This window comes from Protopterus annectens, chromosome 10.part0 (genome assembly GCF_019279795.1).
Source record: "Protopterus annectens isolate FY-2018-M chromosome 10.part0, PAN1.0, whole genome shotgun sequence".
NCBI classification, from domain to species: Eukaryota; Metazoa; Chordata; order Ceratodontiformes; family Protopteridae; genus Protopterus; species Protopterus annectens.
The window spans coordinates 204,168,661-204,189,620 of NC_056744.1; the positions used below are offsets into that span (position 1 = coordinate 204,168,661).

Sequence of the window (20,960 nt, forward strand, 5' to 3'; positions counted from 1 at the left end):
AATCGTGCATTGTACATGAATAAAGACTAAGAAGTAGGTTTGGGGTTGATTCAAAGGTTCATAGATTGGTACTAGGCTATCGGCCCTAAGCCTATAAGCCTATCAAGAAAAAATGAGCCAGCAAACTGTGTGCTGTTACTATATAACAAAGTAACCCAAGACATGAGGCACAGTGTGTAAAACAAACTAATAATCAGCAAACCACACTGTGAGAGGAAAACTGAAGCACCAGACAGCCAACAAAATAAAAGCAACTGTTTATTGTAACAAATAATCCAACGTTAAACGCTTAACGAATCACCACATTTTTCATCTTCTAAACGAACAGACTTCATCAGACAAACACACAAAATTGATTCAACATTTATATATGCTGACAAGCATTTAAATTATCCAATAGTAATGAGACTGTGGCCTCATAAATATGTATGCATACATCCATTTAATTAAAGCCTTTTCAACAGAACTTTTTTTCACCAAAAGAATTAAGCTTTAAAGAACTTTAAAGATCTCTCATTATATAAAAAGTTCAAAATCATAAAACTGGTAAATAAATTTTGAAGTTCAAACTAAATGTTATAAAACAATGATTCCATATGAACATATATAGAGGTATAAACATCATATTATAAAAACTTGACAAAGCTGTGTTTTTCATGGCAAATACTCCCACCCAGTGGTCAAAATGAAAATTACAAAGAATAATATGAAATATATGTAAACCCTATTTCCAAAATCTAAATGTGAATTGTATAATAATTATTGATATATTAAATGTTAATAAATACATGTAAATAATATATTATTGAATGTAAAATATTGGATATGAACGAATATATATTTTTCTACCAATAGTATAAATAAATACATTAAATATATGAATATAAATATATATAAATATCAATAAATAAATCAAAGTATGTACCCCAAAATATAAAACAGTATAAATATTTAAAATACTTTCTAAAATGTGAAACTTGGTCAATATTTTAAAACATATTTACAATCTAGCTGCCCTCAACTTAAGGACGGGTGCAAGGGAAATATTGTCATTTAAACCTGGGAATTTGTTGGCCTCCAAAATAATTTGCCAATACAATTCCCAGTTTTCAATTTGAGTTTCCCATAAACCACCCCTTTCATCTTTCTGAACTTCTTCAATGATAAAAAACTTGTATTTAGCTAGGGGATATATAATAGTGTGTCTGTATAGTGCATTACTTTCTTTTTTATTTTTTATGTCATTCATGTGTTCATAAACTCTCCTTTTTTTTCTCTCAGTCTTTCCTACATAAAAGGCAGAGCATATCCCACATATTGCTATATATACAACTCCATATGACTCACAGGTATTATGTGTTTTACTTACGATTTCTTTTCGTCTTGATTCAATAAATATACTTCGTGTGTCAGCCAACCAGGGACATTGTGCACACATTCCACATGGATGTGTGCCATTTGGTTTCTTCGTTTTCTTTTTACCCTTATTTTGAAACGTCAACCAATCTTTAATATTATGTCCCCTTCTAAAAATAATGTTCAACGGTTCTTTCTGTTTGAGATTAAGATCTGTTAGTTTAATAAACTTGTCCCATTCTTTATTAAGAACTTTTTGAATTACACCTGCATCCCCACCGAAATCAGTGATGAAGGCCTGACTATATGTTTTATCCTTCACAACAGTAGAACTCATTAATTCTGCCCTGTTGATTCCATCATTGTCATTCAAATTAGCAGGCTTTTTATTTAAAATAGGTTCAAATCTATTTTTTCTACCATTAGTAACTTCTTCTTTAATTTTATTGCAAAATTCCAAAGGGTAACCTCTTTCTAAAAACATTTGAATCAAAAACTCACATTCATCAATAAAATCTTGATCATTTGATGTCATCCTGGAAATTGTAACGAATTGGCCTTTCACTAAACTTTTTTTCTGGTGGAGAGGGTGTCCGCTACTAAAATGTAAATATGAGTTGGAAAATGTTTTCTTTTTAAATACTTTTGACTTAAAACCATTCCCATCCTTTATTTGTCAAGTTTTTATAATATGATGTTTATACCTCTATATATGTTCATATGGAATCATTGTTTTATAACATTTGGTTTGAACTTCAAAATTTATTTACCAGTTTTATGATTTTGAACTTTTTATATAATGAGAGATCTTTAAAGTTCTTTAAAGCTTAATTCTTTTGGTGAAAAAAAGTTCTGTTGAAAAGGCTTTAATTAAATGGATGTATGCATACATATTTATGAGGCCACGGTCTGATTACAATTGGATAATTTAAATGCTTGTCAGCATAAATAAATGTTGAATCCATTTTGTGTGTTTCTCTGTTGAAGTCTGATCGTTTAGAAGATGAAAAACATGGTGATTCGTTAAGCGTTTAACGTTGGATTATTTGTTACAATAAACAGTTGCTTTTATTTTATTGGCTGTCCAGTGCTTCAGTTTTCCTCTCACAGTGTGGTTTGCTGGATATATAACAAAGTATATTTAATAAATCTCACATAATGTCAAAAGAACAAAAAAAAAACAGACCGGTTTCAGCCAGAATAATTACATAGCCTTCATCAGTGTACACTGATGAAGGCTATGTAATTAGTCTGGCCAAAACTGGTCTGTTTTTTTGTTCTTTTGACATTATGTGAGATTTATTAAATCTACTTTCTTATATATTTACAGCACGCAGTTTGCTAGCTCATTTTTTCTTGATAGGCTTTAGGTTAGTCTTGACAGGATAACCAAAAAGTATTAAAACACTGCAACAGTGATCAGTGTTATTATGGTAAGTTCTTACATAACTATAATTTATTGCTTAAAGTGTAGAATCTAAGAATTTGTTAAGGTTTACTTGTTATCCATTATGTGCAGCTCTGCATTATGTGCATCACTGATGTCCCACTCACCAGGCTAAACAAGGAGAAGGTTACTGCCAGCTGCCTGTCGAGTGCCATGATCTGCCACATAACCCACGCACTCAGGTCACTCCACTACAAGTACAAATATGACACTGTCATTGTCCATGTTGGTGTGAACGACCTGAGAAGTACCTCCCTGAACTACATGAAAAGAGACATGGAAGAGCTCACCGATCTTGTAGCCCAGGCAGGTATGACCCTAGCCCTGAGTAGCATTCTGCCATCACCCAGAATGATACCGCAGTACAAGGACAAAATGATTGACTTCAACAATTGGCTAAGCTTCTGTTGTCATTATAAAGGGATACAGTATCTGTCTGCCTGGAATGACATGGTTGACAGACTGCAATGCTTTGCCAGAGATGGCCTGCACCTGTCACCGCTGGGATTCTGGATACTAGCTAAGGTTCTTACCGCTCCTATAGTGCCTTTTTCAGGCAAGGTTCAAATGACAAATTTACCACCATAACAGGAACAGGCAAGCAAAAACTAAGGGTGATGCTACTCAATACTAGAAGTCTAAATCTCAAAATGTACTCACTTGAGGCACTCATTAAAATGGAGAACAGTGATATCTGTGCAGTGACAGAGACCTGGTTCAAGGCTCCAGGGAGCACCCCTGCACTACCAGGCTATAATTCATACCACTCTTTTCGTTCATGTAATCTTGACCGGAACACTAAAGGCAGAGGTGTGTCCACATTCATTAAGGATATCCACACTTCCAGGCTACTTGCTCAGCATAATGCATCCAAGGTTATCCAAGCGCAACTAACTCTGGGCAAAACTGCAATCCAAATTGTAGTTTGCTACAGATCCCCCACCATACCCCAGGATTCCACAGCCTTTTTCTTGATGTACTAGAAAATATTAGGGTTCAACCAAACACCCTAATAATGGGTGATTTCAACTACCCCACCATTAACTGGGAACACTACTCATGTACCAACTCCTTCACTCAACAACTTCTGGAATTCATAAACTCCAATGCCCATCATCAACTTATCCACACCCCCATCAGGGGCAACAATATCCTAGATCTAGTCATTACCAACATGAGTGACCTGTGTTCCACTCCTGAAGTCAATGCCTCATTGGTCCAATATGACCATAAGCTAACCACTCTAGATATCCACATCCTGCCCCCACCCCCCATTAAGGAAACCATAGGAAAAAATTTCTCCAAAGCCAACTTCATGCTCCTTAAGACAGAAGTGATGAACTTCATGACACCCATGCAGATGGACAATACAGTTACAACTACTGAATCCTACACAATTGCACTTTATAAGCACTTACACGAGTGCATGGATCGTGCTATCCCAAACAGAACCAAGGTGCTATCCTCCAAAAAAAAGAAGCCAATTTGGTGGTCCCCTGCCAGAAACAAATTGTACAACAGAAGGAAGAAACTGCTGCAAAAGAGAGTAAAATCCCATGAGTGGAGTGGAGTGGAGGAGCTCCCTGGTCAGCCTCAGTAAGAAGCTGAGATCCCTCATAAAATCTTCCAAAGCTAGTTACGAAAACAAAATCGCCACTGATTTTAAAGACAACCATAAAGCATTCTATAGCTATGTCAAAAATCTCAATGGCAACACTCAGATCTGCTCTGAGTTACAGCACAATGGCACTAAATATACAGAGCCAGCTGATATTGCCAACATCCTGGCAGATAGGTTCAGTGCTAACTTTACCCACCTCTCACCCCCTAAAAGGCCAATCTCTATACCGGAAGAATGCAAAGGTCCTTTAATCACGGCTGCACAGGTAAAAGCCACACTCTCCAAAGCCAAGAACACAGCATCCATGGGATCAGACAACACCCCAGGCTGTGTTCTACATGAACTACAGAATGAACTGGCACCCCACCTAAGTACTATGTTCAATCATAGCCTCACCTCAGGCTTTGTGCCCACTGAATGGCACACAGTGATGGTTATCCCACTCCACAAAGGAGGAGCCACCATGGACCCCGGGAACTACCACCCCATTAGCCTGATGAGCCTGGTCTGCAAGGCCATGGCACGTATCATCATGGAACTTATAAACAAAGACATTGGTAATCTCCAAAGTCTGGACCCCACCCAGTTTGGGTTTGTAAAAGGCAGATCATGTCTCCTAAACCTGATAGACTTCTTTGAAGCAGTCACCAAAGCCGTAGACGAAGGTAAGGTGGTTCTCACAGCCTATCTAGATCTTGCCAAGGCTTTTGGCACCATCCCCCACTCTGGAATTATAGATAAACTCACTAAACTAGGTATAAATCCCTATGCCACAAGATGGGTTGCCAACTGGCTAACTGACAGAACCCACACTCTGAAAGTAGCAGACTCCAAATCCAACTTCAGACCAGTGACAAGTGGAGTACCATAGGGTTCAGTCCTGAGTCCTCTCCTGTTTGGTATCTACTTCTCTGAAGTACAGGCTAATACAGAAGGTCTTTGGCTAATGAAGCTCGCAGATGACTGCAAACTAGGAGCCATAATCAAAATTCCTAATGATGTGGACATCCTACAAAAGGGCCTCACTGAGACAGATGCCTGGTGTCAAAGCCATAGCCTCAAGCTCAATGCCAAAAAGTGCGTTGTCATCCCCTTTGGTAAAAACTCTGTACCCATGAACTACAACATAGGCAGTAGTATGCCTAACACCGAAAGTGTGATAAGAGACCTTGGGGCACAGATGGACAGTAGTCTCTCCTTTGATAATCACATTGCCACAGTAGTCAGGAAATCCTTCTACATGGCACACCTCATTACAAATGGTTTCTCATCCAGAAAAAAAGAGGTCATTGTTCCCTTCTACTCATCACTCATTAGACCCATTATAGAGTACAACGCCCCTTTTGGTATGTACCTCACAAGACATCTGCAACAACTGGAAAGGCCACAGAAATACCTCACAAAGAGGATTACTGGCCTCAGACAGATGCCCTACACAGACTGTCTCAAAAAACTTCAGCTTTATTCCGTCACAAATCGCCTACTCAGACATGATCTCTGCCTAACATACAAAGCTATGTCAAACCCAGAGCTGTTGGACATGCTCCACTTAAAGAAATCCCAGTCCCTCCGAGCTACACGCACTAGAGACCCAAACCTTGCCACCACAATAAACAGAACATGCCGGAGGGATAGATTCCTGTCCCAGAGACTTCCCATACTCTGGAATAATCTATCTGTCTATATCAAACAATGCTCCTAATTAGCACTATTCAAGAAAAATCTTGATTATTGAATGGGAAATAGGAAATTCACCCCGAGGATCACCTCTGTGGCTCTGCTCAATAGTGGCACAGGAAAATAATTTTCTTGGGTGGCAAAAGCCAGGGTACCTTTTTGGCTGGGTTTGTATAGGCCCCAGGGCTGATAGCCTAGTACCTACCTATGAACCTCTGTACTAAAGTATTGCATAACTTCAGCCTTCTGTGTCATATTTCTGCAGAGTCTATATATGCATGTGCACTGTAAAGGTGGTTGAGATGCACCTTCTGGTTCTATTTTATGTATATTTGCATTAGATACTATGGATCTACTTTGTAATATTGAAATTCCAAAACACCGAAGGCACAAGAGCAGAGACGAGAATCATCAAACTTAAAATGCTGAACCATGTAACTTTTCCCAGGGCAAGTAAACACTTGCCCAGCACCGCATTATAACACACTGCACTATCATTTACTTGCCCTAGGAAAACTTACACATTTTAAATTTCATGATTTTCGTTTGGCATTTTGGTCTTTGGCTTTTTGGAATTTTGTTATTTTGAAGTAGATCTATATATATATATATATATATATATATATATATATATATATATATATATGTGAATATCTCTCTCTCTCTCTCTCTCTGTATATATATATATATATATATATATATATATATATATATATATATATATATATATACACACACACACACACACACACACACACACACACACACACACACACACGCTCACACAATTGTAATATTTACATGCACATTTATATGTACATATGTATGAGTCTATGTGTCTGTGCATACATATACAGACACACAGACACTCAGACAGACACATACAGACATATAAAACTTAATTTTATCTTTGCTGGCAACTACCTTTTATCACAAAAGACACTATAAGAAACAATGGGATATTGTCCCCTTATTCCTAATAGGTAAGAACACCATGTGAATGCCACAGCTTCTGTACAAGGAATATAAGAGCACAAAGTATTAGCAATGACACTTTAATAGAGTTCAAGTCATAACCTAAATTAGACACAGCTGAAAAAAACTATAAACATGACAGTGCAGCTCATAGTTCTTAAATATTCTTAGCTTTGAGTCAGAGGAATGGTACTCTGAAATGGATGCTTTCTGGAATATGCAGTCACTTCACTGAAACTGCAATTGACAATCAGCTGGGAAGCAAAAATATTTTTATACAGTCATGCAATTTCTGTCTTAAACTGTTCTAAATTTCAAAGCAATCATTCACTTTATGTATTTATTCTAAGTCATCATCTTGTATGTGCAAAATTATAGCTGGCCAAGTATGAATATAATGATTTTAACTTTCTCTTTTTCCATTTTTTTGTAGTTATGTGTTATGATTATTACAAAGCCCTTGATTACTGGGAATATGGATTTGTGACACTGCAGGCTACTATTGATGCTGCCATTATAGAAGTAAGTGACCAGCTCTACATTTTATAAAACAATCCTTGCTATATTGAATGGGTTTTAGTCAGTACTATTCGTTTTGTTCTGTGCAGTGATAAGAGGGCACTGTGATGTTTGGATTAGCTGTCCTATACATTGAAGAGTACAGTTTCAGTGTGTGGCTGTATTTTCTTTACCTAGTGTGTCGAACGAAGGCTGACTTATGATGTTTGTGGGACTTGGCTGCACTATACAGGAGTTATTACCTTTTCCCCGTTATTGTACAACCATGGAGTTGGTACATAAAAGTAAGGGGTATTTCATAATGTATAAAAATCCATGAAACATAACTAATTCTGTGATAATTCAAATTAATGGAAACAAATAATTCTGATCAGTTTTTAAGCTCTTGTTATTTACTGTATTTCACTGATTTGTACTGGTGGTTTAACTCCAATCACTGAGTGTCTTTCTTTTTACTGCTGTCTCTTGATATGAGGTGTAAAGCTGGTTACTGCTCTCAGGGCTCTTTAGTTAAGTGAGCGGTGTCTCCTCTCTCTCTTTCTCTCTGCGAGTACATTCTTGGTTTCTTATTTTCATCATGTACTTATGCACTCACTGCATAGAGTATGATCTGTAACACTGATTTTTTTTTTTTGTGATCTGTGGTGCAGTTTTGATATTTTGCACTGGATTTTCTATTTATGACAACTTTCAAGATTTTAATTATGCATAAGTACAGAGTAGCAGTCTTCTGATCTTTACCAATCTTTATTGAAGAGCATTCTGACTTATGCATTACCAAGAACTTATAACAACCTCTGAGTTTAGAGGTTGCAGTCAAGTTTTCCCATAATGTTATACTGGGCACACATCAAGCAGATGTGGAAGTCCTTTGAGCTTTTACACATTGCTTGAGATCACTGGATAACAGCAGTTTTAACATATTTGTGACATGGTTAAAAAAAGTAATTAACGGAAAATATAGAATAGGTTACTTTCACCTATTTGGGAAAATGTATGATGTCCTTTAGCAAAATATTAGAATAATTATCACATTGAGAAAATACATTCTGGGCCAGCAATACGCATAGGCAAACTAGGTGATCACTTAGGGTGCCATGCTTGGAAAGGTGTGTTTTTGAATTTATTTATTTATTTTTTTAAAGCAATAAAATACATTGTTTCATTGCTTTAAAAAATTAATAAATAAAATACGTCACTCACCTACAACAATATGCACCTGCCCCTCAGCATGATGGGTGCCCCCAGGGAGAAGGTGCTCCAATTGATGTAACCATTCATGTCAGACAAGATGAGGTTAGACTTGAACATTGCAAGATCATGGAGCAGAGACCTTGCAAAATTCAAATTAGTAGGTGCAAAGTAGTGCCACTTACAGTACTGAGCATCTACATCGATGTGATGAATTTTGTTCTTTAATCAAACAAGCCACTGTACAAGAGTTATGCATTAGTGCGGTTCTCATATGTACCACTATGCAAACAGTTTGCCTCGTTCAGACCACTGCATTCTTATCACAGAGTATTAACAGATAAATAAATATAGGCAAACTATTTAAGCAACTTTTGGCTTTACTGATTGGCTGTATTTTCAGCCTGGAAGTTAGGGCATTTTCAGTTAGCAAAATTATGGGCTGTAGAGGAATGATGAAAGCAGTGAGGTAAGTATTATTATTATTATTAGTAATAGTAGTAGTACTAGCAGCAGTAGTAGTAGTAGTAGTAGTAGTAGCAGTAGTAGTAGTAGTAGTAGTAGCAGCAGTAGTAGTAGTAGTAGTAGTAGTAGCAGCAGCAGTAGTAGTAGTAGTAGTAGTAGTAGTGGTGGTGGCAGTGGTAGTAGTGGTGGTGGTGGCAGTGGTAGTGGTGGTGGTGGTAGTGGCAGTGGTGGCAGTAGTGGTAGCAGTGGTAGTGGTGGTGGTGGTGGCAGTGGTGGTAGTGGTGGTGCTAGCAGCAGTGGTGGTAGTAGTGGCAGTGGTGGTGGTAGTGGTAGTGGTGGTAGCAGCAGTGGTAGTGGTGTGCAGTGGTGGTGGTGGTAGTGGTGGTGGTGAGTGGTAGTGGTGGTGCTAGCAGCAGTGGTGGTGGTGGCAGTGGTGGTGGTAGTGGTAGTGGTGGTAGCAGTGGTGGTGGTGGTGGTGGTGGTGGTGGTGGTAGTGGCAGTGGTGGTAGTAGTGGTGGTGGTAGCAGTAGTAGTGGTAGTAGCAGTAGTAGTAATAGTAGTAGTAGTAGTAGCAGCAGTAGTAGTAGTAGTAGTAGTAGTAGTAGTAGTAGTAGCAGTAGTAGCAGCAGTAGTAGTAGCAGTAGTAGTAGTAGTAGTAGTAGCAGTAGTTGTAGTAGTATTTATTTTTCTATTATGTTGTCAATGATCACCCAGATATTTTAAAGTAGTTATAGCCTTGTGGTTTTTGTGGAGAAACTTGGAATATTTTGATGTGTGCCAACTTATTTGTGTGGACTAGAAAGGTGACAATTATTATATGGCCATCAGCACACCTCTCAGCTGTCCATACTTTTGCAGAATGTCCAGGTTTTTGCATCCCAGTTTTGGTCTGTTCCTCATAAAATCTTTGGTTTCCTGGCAAATCAGTGAGGATTGAATCAGAAGATAATGACAAACATTTGAGTTTCTAACAATTTCTTTCAGAAAATGCATATTAATTGAAAAGCTGTCATTCTATTCTATTTACTGTCTACAAAGAGCAGTTATTTACAATTTGTCCCTGATTTTGGATTTCTATCCCCTCATTATTTTTGGCTTTGAACAGAATTCCTACACTAATGGGTTAAGAGGTATGACCATCAGACCTAAGTGCTAGAACTGCTAAGAGGAGGCATCCCTCTCAACTGTCCCTGATTTTGGCTCAGACATTTGCTCTGTCCATCCTGATTTCCAGTAAAGCTAGTAATTTGGGGAGAAGATATGGTGGGTTCCACCTAATAAATAAAGATAATAATTAGAGTTATTTACTTATTTTTGCTTTAGAAAATGCATGTTATCTCACATTCTTATTCTGTCAACTCATCATGTGTCCTTGACTTTTTGGGATTTGACCCCGACTCTGGAGGTAAGAGGTTCAGAGCTATGGGGTTGGGGTTGGCTGGTCAAGCATTCACTACTATATGGCTGATATGCACAGACAGAGTAGATATAATTGCTGGTCTGTGTGTGGAGGAAAATGAATTGCTGCTTGCTGTTGCCTTTTTGTTATTCTAGCTTCACAGGACTAGTTTTATTTATATGAGGTAATGTGGAATATTTTAATGTGTGGCAAATGTTTTTGGAAACAAATGTGAAATGCATTACATGGCCATCCTCTTTTATCACAATACAACACCATAGGCAGGATTATAAGGTTACACTTCATAATCACGAATTATTGAAAGCTCAAAATTCAGTAACCCGAGACCATGAAGCTGAAAACCAGAATGCCAAAAGTGAATAAGAGAGAATTCAAATATCTCAAATCAGCGCTTATGCATTTCGTACATTGCGTGTAGTGTTATGGTGCCTGAAATGGCAGGTAAGTGAGTGTTTGTGTGTGTTTTTGTATATTGCGTGTGTGGGTAAGGGTAGGGAGGTGTAAGTGTGAGTGTTGCATTTGTTGGTGTTTGTCTATGTGTGATGTGTATTTGTGTGTGAGCGAGTGGAGGATGGCGTGGTGAGATTTTTTATTTTTTTTTATGTTACGTGTGACCTTGGAGTTGGTATATATAAGTATGGTTGGTGTGGGGGGCACAGCATCCCACATGGAGGGTGCAGGGGGGCTTGCCCCCCTGCTTATATGTAGTGTAGCATTGTGTGGTTTGTGTGCTGTGGATGGAATGATGTGTATGTTAAGTGGTGTATGATGTATGTATGTTCGTGATTGTGTGATTCGGGATTGTGGTTTCAGTGTTGTGAATGGTTCAACATTATAGTCTCGGATTACTGAATTTTGAGCTTTCAGTAATTCAAGACTATGAAGTGAAACTGGATTATAACTGCTTAGTGGGGAATTACTACAAAGCTTGTATCAAAATCCACTTGTACAGCCTTGGTGTGTGGAAGCCACCAACCCCCCTAATAAACTCTGAAGGTCTTTTGAGAAATTATTATAAACTGAGTAAATGACTTATTTGCCCTGAACCCCACCTAGTCTAAACCAGCACTACTTAGAAATGTACAGCTCCCAGTGTTTTCTCCTGTCTACCTGATGAATCTGGGCATCTTGGAACAATACAGCAATTGCCTCATATACAAAGACAACCCTCTACTCCTACCACCCAACACTACAACCTGTGAGAGATGCACTTATACAGCCAAACTGGAAGCAAAGCTCTCTTCACCCAAGACTGGACTAGGCAGTCAAGAGGAGAAGGTAAACACTTGCCCACACCACACTCATCACATAGTCCCTCAAAACCTACACCACCAAAACACACACATAGAAACACAAAACACACACCTACATTCATGGAGGCTCTCAATAAAAATCTGCTCAAGCAGCAGAGACCTCCAAAGCAGAAATGCAAGCAACCTCCACCCCCAACACAACCCAAATGACACATAGCCCACAAACTCAGTGTGCCACTCAACCACAGCCCATAAGGCATAACAACATATCCAACACTCTAGTCATAGGTGACTCTATAGTCAGGCACACTGATGTTCCACTCACCATGCTAAACAAGGAGAAAGTTACTGTCAGCTGCCTGTCAGGTGCCAGGATCCACCACATAACGCATGCACTCAGGTCACTCCACAAGTACAAATATGACTGTCATTGTCCATGTTTGTGTGAATGACCTGAGACGTACCTCCCTGGATTACATGAAAAGAGACATGGAGGAGCTTTCCGATCTTGTAGCCCAGGCAAGAATGGCCCTAGCCCTGAGTAGTATCCTGCCATCACCCAGAATGATACCACAGTACAAGGACAAAATGATTGACTTCAACAATTGGCTAACCTTCTGGTGTCATTCTAAGGGGATCCAGTATCTGTCTGCCTGGGATAACATGATCGACAGACCATGATGTTTTGTCAGAGATGGCCTGCACCTGTCACCCTTGGGAATCCCGATACTGGCTAAGGCTCTTGCCATTTTTAGGCAAGGTTCAAATGACAAATTCACCACTGTAACAGGTACAAGCAAGCAAAATCTGAGGGTAATGCTGCTCAATGCTAGAAGTCTAAACCTCAAAATGCATTCACTCGAGGCACTCCTTAAAATGGAGAACATTAACATCTATGCAGTGACAGAGACCTGGTTCAAGACTCCAGAGAGCACCCCTGCATTATCAGGCTATAATTCATACCACACCTTTTGGCCACCTAACCTGGACCGAAACACTAAAGGCAGAGGTGTGTCCATATTCATTAAGGATATCCACACCTCCAGGCTAGTTGCTCAGCATAATGCATCTGAGATTATCCAAGTGCAACTAACTCTGGGCAAGACCACAATCCAAATTGTAACTTGCTACATATTCCCACTCCTCATTTCTTGATACGCTGGAAAATATTAGGGTACAACCCAACACCATAATAATGGGCAATTTCAACTACCCCACCATTAAATGGGAAAACTACTCATGTACCAACTCTTTTGCTCAACGTTTTCTGGAATTCATAAATTCCAATGCCTTGGATCAACTTATCCACACCCCCACCAGGGGCAGCAATATCTTAGACCTGGTCTTTACCAACATGGGCAACTGGTGTTCCACACCAGAGGTCAATTCCTTGTTGGTCAGATCCAACCACAAGCTAATCACCCTAGACATCCACATCCTGCCCCCCCCCCATTAGGGAAACCACAGTCAAAAATTTCTCCAAAGCCAACTTCACGCTTCTTAAGACAGAAGTGGCAAACGTCACGACACCCATGCAGACGGACAATAGAGGTACGACTGCTGAATCCTACACAAATGCACTTTATAAGCACTTACACAAGTGCATGGATCATGCTATCCCTAACAGAACCAAGATGCTATACTCCAAAAAAAGGAAGCCAATCTGGTGGTCCCCTACCATAAACAAACTCTACAACAGAAGAAAGAAACTGTTGCAAAAAAGAGTAAAATCCCATGATTGTAGGAACTCCCGAGTCAGCCTCACTAAGAAGCTGAGATCCCTCATAAAATCAGACAAAACTAGTTACAAAAACAAAATCACCACTGATTCTAAAGACAACCACAAAGCATTCTATAGCTATGTCAAGAATCTCAATGGCAACACTCAGATCTGCTCTGATTTACAGCACAATGGCACTAAATATACAGAACCAACTGATATTGCCAACATCCTGGCAGATAGGTTCAGTGCTAACTTAGCCCCTCTCTCACCCACTAAAGGGCCCATATCTATACCGAAAGAATGGAAAGTTCCTGTAATCACAGCTGAACAGGTAAAAAACACACTCTCCAAAGTCAAGAACACAGGATCCATGGGACATGATAACATCCCAGGCTGCATTCTACATGAACTGCAGAATGAACTGGCACCCCACCTAAGTACCATGTTCAGTCATAGCCTTACCTCAGGCTTTGTGCCCACTGAATGGGGCACAGCAACAATTACCCCACTCCACAAAGGGGGAGCCACCACTGACCCTGGGAACTACCACCCCATTAGCCTAATGAGCCTTGTCTGCAAGGCCATGGAACGTATCATCATGGAACTTATTAACAAAGATATTGGTAATCTCCAAACTCTGGACCCCACCCAGTTCGCATTTGTAAAAGGTAGATCATATCAGCTAAACCTGATAGACTTCTTTGAATCAGTCACCAAAGCCATAGACGAGGGTAAGGTGGTTCACACAGCCTATCTAGATCTCGCCAAGGTTTTTGACACATTCCCCACTCTGGAATTATAGATAAACTCACTAAACTAGGTATAAATCCCTATGTCATAAGATCAGTTGCCAACTGGCTCACTGACAGAACCCATACTGTGAAAGTAGCAGACTCCAAATCCGGCTTCAGACCAATGACAAGTGGAGTACTACAGGGTTCAGTCCCAGATCCTCTCATGTTTGGTATCTACATTTCTGAAGTACATTAACACAGACGGTCATTGGCTAATGAATTTCGCAGATGACTGCAAACTAAGAGTCATAATTGAAACTCCTAATGATGTGGACATCCTACAAAAGGGCCTCACTGAGACAGATGCCTGGTGTCAAAGCCATAGCCTCAAGCTTAATGTCAAAAAGTACATTTTCATCCCCTTTGGTAAAAACTCTGTACTCATGAGCTACCACATAGGTGGTAGTCTACTTAACACCGAAAGTGTGATCAGAGACCTTGGGACACAGGTGGACAGTAGTCTGTCCTTTGATAATCACATCACCACAGTAGTCAGGAAATCCTTCTATGTGGCACACCTCATCACAAAAGGTTTCTCATCCAGGAAAAAAGTGTTCATTGTTCCCCTCTACTCGTCACTCATTAGACCCATTATAGAGAACAAAGCCCCTTTTGGTATGTACCTCACAAGACATCTACAACTGGAAAGGCCACAGAAATACTTCACAAAGATGATTACTGGCCTCAAACAGATGCCCTACGCCGACCATCTCAAAAAACTCCAGCTTTACTCCCTCGCGTATCACATACTCAGAGGTGATCTCTGCCTAACATACAAAGCTATGTCAAACTCAGAGCTGTTGGACATGCTACACTTAAATAAATCCCAATCCCTCTGAGCTACATGCTCTAGGGACCTAAACCTTGTCACCAAAATAAACATATCATGCTGGAGGGATAGATTCCTGTCCCAGAGGCTTCCCATACTCTGGAACAAGCTACTTATCTATCAAACAAAGCTCCTCATTAGCACTCTTCAAGAAAAATCTTGATGACTGTATGGGAAATAGGAAATTCACCCTGGGGATCACCTCTGTGGCTCTGCTCGACAGGGGCACAGGAAAATAATTTTCTTGGGTGGCGAAAGTCAGGGTACCTTTTTGGCTAGGCTTATATAGGCCCTAGGGCCAATAGCATAGTACCTACCTATGAACCTATGAACATAGATGGTCACTGTGCCTTATGTGGGGAGCTGGCAATTATTTCATTATTTCTTTAACTTTCCTACCAAACCTCAGTGGTCACTATCAGGTGTTGGGCTTGGGACAGTGTGGTCATTGTTTCTTTATCTTTGCTCACAAACTTTAGATAGGTACACAAAAAGTTTTTACAGGAGCAGTGTGCTGTCTAAAAGTAAGCTGGAAACATTACTGTAATTATTTGTTTTTCCTCACAATGGAACATCAAGTGTGTGTGCAGGTGGCAGTCTTTATGGGAGGGTAAAGAAGCATTCTGTTTATTATACAGAATGCAGGTGATGGTTGCCTTTTGTGGTAAGGGGTGAAGAGGCATGCTGTGTATACATAATAACAACCACATGTATATGCACCTGAAGTTCCATTGTAAGGAAAAATAATATGATTGTGACCTTTTTAATACCTGGTGTGAAAACACAGAAAGTGACTAGCCTTTTTAAGGTGACATAGGGATGTAGGTACTATTTCCAGGTATGATTTATGTATCATCACAATCATTTGGCTTCTGTTTTATTGTGTACAGATATTTGGTTAACTTTAAGCATGAATCCCTGAATAGAACTCATTTCTTTCTTTGAAATAAAAGATTGATTTTTTTGTATGGTGCAGTGGTTTGCATTGTTGCCTCACAGCAAGAGGTTCTCTGGTTTGATTCCTGGCTGGGGTGCCTTCTGAGCAGAGTCTGCCTCTGCTGAATATTGACTTGTTCCAAGTCAGACCTTTCCAGTCAACAACTGTTAAATAAGTTGTTCTGGCCATCATTGAAGTAAAAGGTTGGAGAAAGTATTTCTGAAATGGCTTCTTATGCCTAGTGTCCTCTACACAACCTTCTTAATTTAGTGACTATAACATAGTCTTGGTCAGTTAGAGTGTATTGAAAAGATTCAGGGAAACCAAAGTTGAAGAATGAGACTGAATTTCTTCCCATAATCATGGCTTTAGTGCATATCATCATTGGCTGAAAAATTTGTTTAAAAAACTGTAACAGGCACCTCATAGCATCTAGAACCCTCATAGCTTAGTGCAGTTATTTCTACCCCAGTTATTGCTGTGCAGTCCTGGTTAGTTAGGAGTGTAGAAAAGGAAATCAGGGAAAAACAAAATTGAACAGCAAAGACCGAATTAATCCCCATAATCATGTTTTTGTTCATGCTATCACTGGATGTAAAGCTTGTTAAAATTGTAAAATGCAACTCCAGAAAAGCATCTAGAACACCCCCCCCCCCATAGTTTCTGGGGGGATTTGCAGTCCCCAGCTTAATGCATTTGTTTTCTACACAGTTGTCAGAGATTAGTCTTGCTTACTAAAAATGTGTTGAATGAATGAATGAGTAAATGTAATGAAAAACTGAAGAATAAGACAAACTGTGAGAAAAGAGAAGAAGAAATAATTGAATGGTTTGAGTAGGCCATGATGAGGGCAACAGGTGGTGTGTGTTTGTGTGTGTGTGTGTGTGTGTGTGTGTGTGTGTGTGTGTGTGTGTGTGTGTGTGTGTGTGTATGTGTGTGTGTGTGTGTGGAGAGGGTGCTATGTAGCCCTATTTCCTAAAGAACCAGTTAACCTAAGGCCAGCCATGAATGTATTTATCAGTATGTTAATGCCATATGAAAAGGATATGAGGTTAGTGTTTTGTTTAAACATTTTAGGGCATTTAATGGCTACATGTGAGAAGTTTTTTTTGTATACTTGATGACCTTAAAAGAGGTGACACTAATTATATGTTGCTGTTTAGAATATTACATTGGCAGTGTATTTTAAATGCTTGCAGTTTACCTGGCATAAATAAGCACTGTTCTCTAAAGTTATGTCTCAAACATAAGAATGATATTTTGGAAAATAGAGGCATATGTGATTTATCTTAACTGTCATTTTAATTGTTATTTAATAGAATTTTTGTGAATTAACAGTTGTCTATGAGGAATCACAAGGTGGCATGATGATTAGTCTTTTGAATCTCAAATTGTCATGGCTCATTGTATAAGACACTTATTTTGAAAAATTGTTGTGCCTCATTCTCTGAGGTGTAGCAACCTTGGAAGTGATTAAGCAATAATTGAAACGGTGCATGGGGGCTAGGGGAGGACGATGGGTTTCCCTGCATATATGTATGGGCCGCTCTGGAAAAAAATAAATCCTGTAGTTTTGCAAGTACATGAAGCCATATTTGGGTACCTGGAATCCCACCACTGGGAATCACAAAACTGGTCTTCTCAAAAGCAGCCTATGTCTGATTATGATAGACTTGTGTAAATATCAGGCAGAATATTTGGGTGAGCCTAAATGAGGTATACAGGATTTCATTTTTGTTAATACCTGTTTACTCTGGTCTTCTGGAGTTCAAAGCTTGTACTGGGTCTTAAAGGAATGATTCCAACCTGAAACATTTTGCCACACTACTCATTCAGATAGATAGGGTTTCCAAATGTCTCTTCAGACCTAACAACTCTAAACTAGATTCCTTTGTTACAATTGTTAAAACTACCAGCTTGTACACAGATCACCTAAACATATTACTTTGTACAAAAAAGTGGTTTCATGCAGTTTCAGCCAACTATAACCTAATAAATATTTTTGCAGGTGGCAAGCCCACCCTGCACCCTTTCATTGGGTGCCTTCACACTCATACCTCCTTACTTACAGAGTTCCTACAACTCAAAGAGAAAGAACAGTCAATAAAAGTACTACTCTCTCTTTCTCTCTCTCTCTTTCCAGTTTACTATTCTCTTGGATTGCTTAAGATTTAATATGATTACATTACCATACACTACTACTTCTTTATGTAGCATGCATGGAAATCGGTACTGCACTAATTAATAACACTGATATAGTCATAAAGCAAACAATCATGTATCAATCAAGCAGCTGTCTGTGGCATATTTGTTTATGCATTATCTCTCTCTCTCTCTCTATATATATATATATATATATATATATATATATATATGTATATATATGCAGAGAGAGCGAGAGAGAGATGTTGATAAGGTACCCAATAGCTTTCATGTGACACAGTTCAGCAGTGAATAATAATTTATTTTATTGCAAAGGGAGTTACATAAATGTGTGACTAGAAAATCAAGGTCCTGTCTGCTTGAACAACAAATTCATGGAATTTTTATACCTGCTTTCATTAAAAGTGACATCATTGTAACAATCACAGAGCAATCACTGACCAATTGAAAATGAACACTATGGCATTAATTTTGTTAACTAAGATGTCCTGATTCCTTCTTATGACTTTTCACATTTGGCATATGTTGCAATTCCATAATAGAAATTTCTACAGATAAACCTTTTAAATTTCTGCCCTGTTAGTAATTACTAATATTAGGCAGGAAATAAATCATCAGATACATACTGAAAACACTCAGGAATCCATATTATGAAAGCATATTACAAATGAAATGCACATGCTAACATCTTTCCTTGTACACCTCACCCTACACATTCCCCCATCTGATATTGTAAATCATCACACAAACCACAATGTTTTTCTTTGACTGGACAATGATTACAGAGCCTCAGATAAAAATACACTTTTTCACTTGCTATCAAACATTTTTTACATGCTATTTCCTTCTTTCCCTCACATGAGATAAAATCATTTCAGAAATAGTCTTATTAACAATAAAAACATGCCTATGTCTTTTTGGATCAAATATATAATCTGAATACTGTAAATAATCTTCAGTAATACAGTCTCTGTTCTACGATATTTATTTTCACATTCCCCGAATCCCTTGTATACATTATCATATATTTTACTAAAGTCTTGCGACATGTTGCAATTGGACACAATTAAAACAGCCACATGTTCAAGATGCCATTAATTACTTCAACACTACTTTCCTCTTCATTCTAAACTCCCAACACCCTTTAGACACATACGAGTTAAATCTAGCTATGCTCCATAGCTAAAAAAAGAAACACTAAATCTTCGGAAATGTAGCGGCAAGGCTTGGTCTCACTGGAACTCAATTAAACCCCAAACCACACAACAAGCTTATCAGGAAATTAGAAACAAAGCTAAGAAACAAATTAAAATAGATAAGGTTAACTGCTACACAGAAATACAATCCAGGCACTACAAAAATCCACAAATATTCTTGTCCACTATAAACAATATCCTTCTACCAGGGAAAACAGGAACATCCCCTCCCACCACTACCAACAACTCAGACAATATTGCTACTCAGCTTAACAAATACTTTACAGAAACCATCCTAGAACTATCCAAGAGTCAGACTCCCTCAACAATCAAACCGTACATCCCCACACATAATACCCCACCATTATTCTCTCTGTAACCAGTAGCAACTGATACTATCAAAAACCTACTGAAGAAATTAAAACCCTCCAGACTGGCTGCAGACGGTCTACCTGCTGAATACTTACAGTTAACAGCAGAAGGTATAGCATACCCTGTCTCTGTACTAATCAATAGATCCATAGCTGAACATCAGGTCCATCCCATCTGGAAAACCTCCTATATCATTCCTCTACATAAAGGTGGCCCATCAACTGAACTAAATAACTACAGACCGATTGCAATATTGTCTCCTCTATCTAAAATACTTGAAAGAGTAATTCCTAAGTAGGTTACCAACTATCTACTCACTAACAATCCTCTAACTAATACCCAACATGGTTTCAGACCATACCATAGCACAACCACCGCACTGATGTCATTCACTAGCACTGTCAACTTCCACAGGACTAATAATTACGTCTCTTCTCTTTTCCTAGACCTGTCAAAAGCCTTTGACATGGTCTCACATAGTAACCTACTTAATACCCTCACTGATCTACATTTCCCAAACTCCACACTTGCATGGTTCCAAGATTACCTCACAGGATGGCAACAAGCAGTCTCCTGGCAGCAAACTCTTTCTCCCTTACTACCAGTCACCCTTGGAGTACCTCAGGGTTCTATCTTAGGTCCACTTCTATTCTCTATATTTACTAACAACCTCCACCTAGCAAACACTCATGCATCTCTCATCAAATATGCAGACGACTCCACAGTGATTTGTTCTGCACCCTCTCTGCTGGAGCTTCAGACTCAAACAAAAAAAGCCTTTAATGAAGTTGAGTCCTGGCTTACAAATGCTAACCTATTCTTAAACCCTAAGAAAACCAAACTAATGGTCTTCCTCCCTAATAAAGCTGTGTCCCCCTCTAATACCTTCTTCATTACCTCGACTAACAATACCATCATCACCCCATCACCACACACTAAACTTGTAGGAGTAGAGATAGACTGCACAACTTAAATTTGATATTCACATTTCCCAGACAGTGTAAAAGGTAGATAAATAACTT

At 38.9% G+C, this 20,960-nt stretch overlaps 1 protein-coding gene across 1 annotated transcript in view; it reads left to right on the plus strand.

The window, feature by feature from the left end:
* Positions 1-20,960, plus strand: part of LOC122814124 (cholesterol transporter ABCA5-like) — a 951,316-nt gene that overhangs the window by 483,543 nt on the left and 446,813 nt on the right. Inside the window, exon 5 of the mRNA XM_044086739.1 lies at positions 7,510-7,598. Coding sequence (XP_043942674.1) covers positions 7,510-7,598 — 89 coding nt within the window. The remainder of the gene's footprint in view (positions 1-7,509; positions 7,599-20,960) is intronic.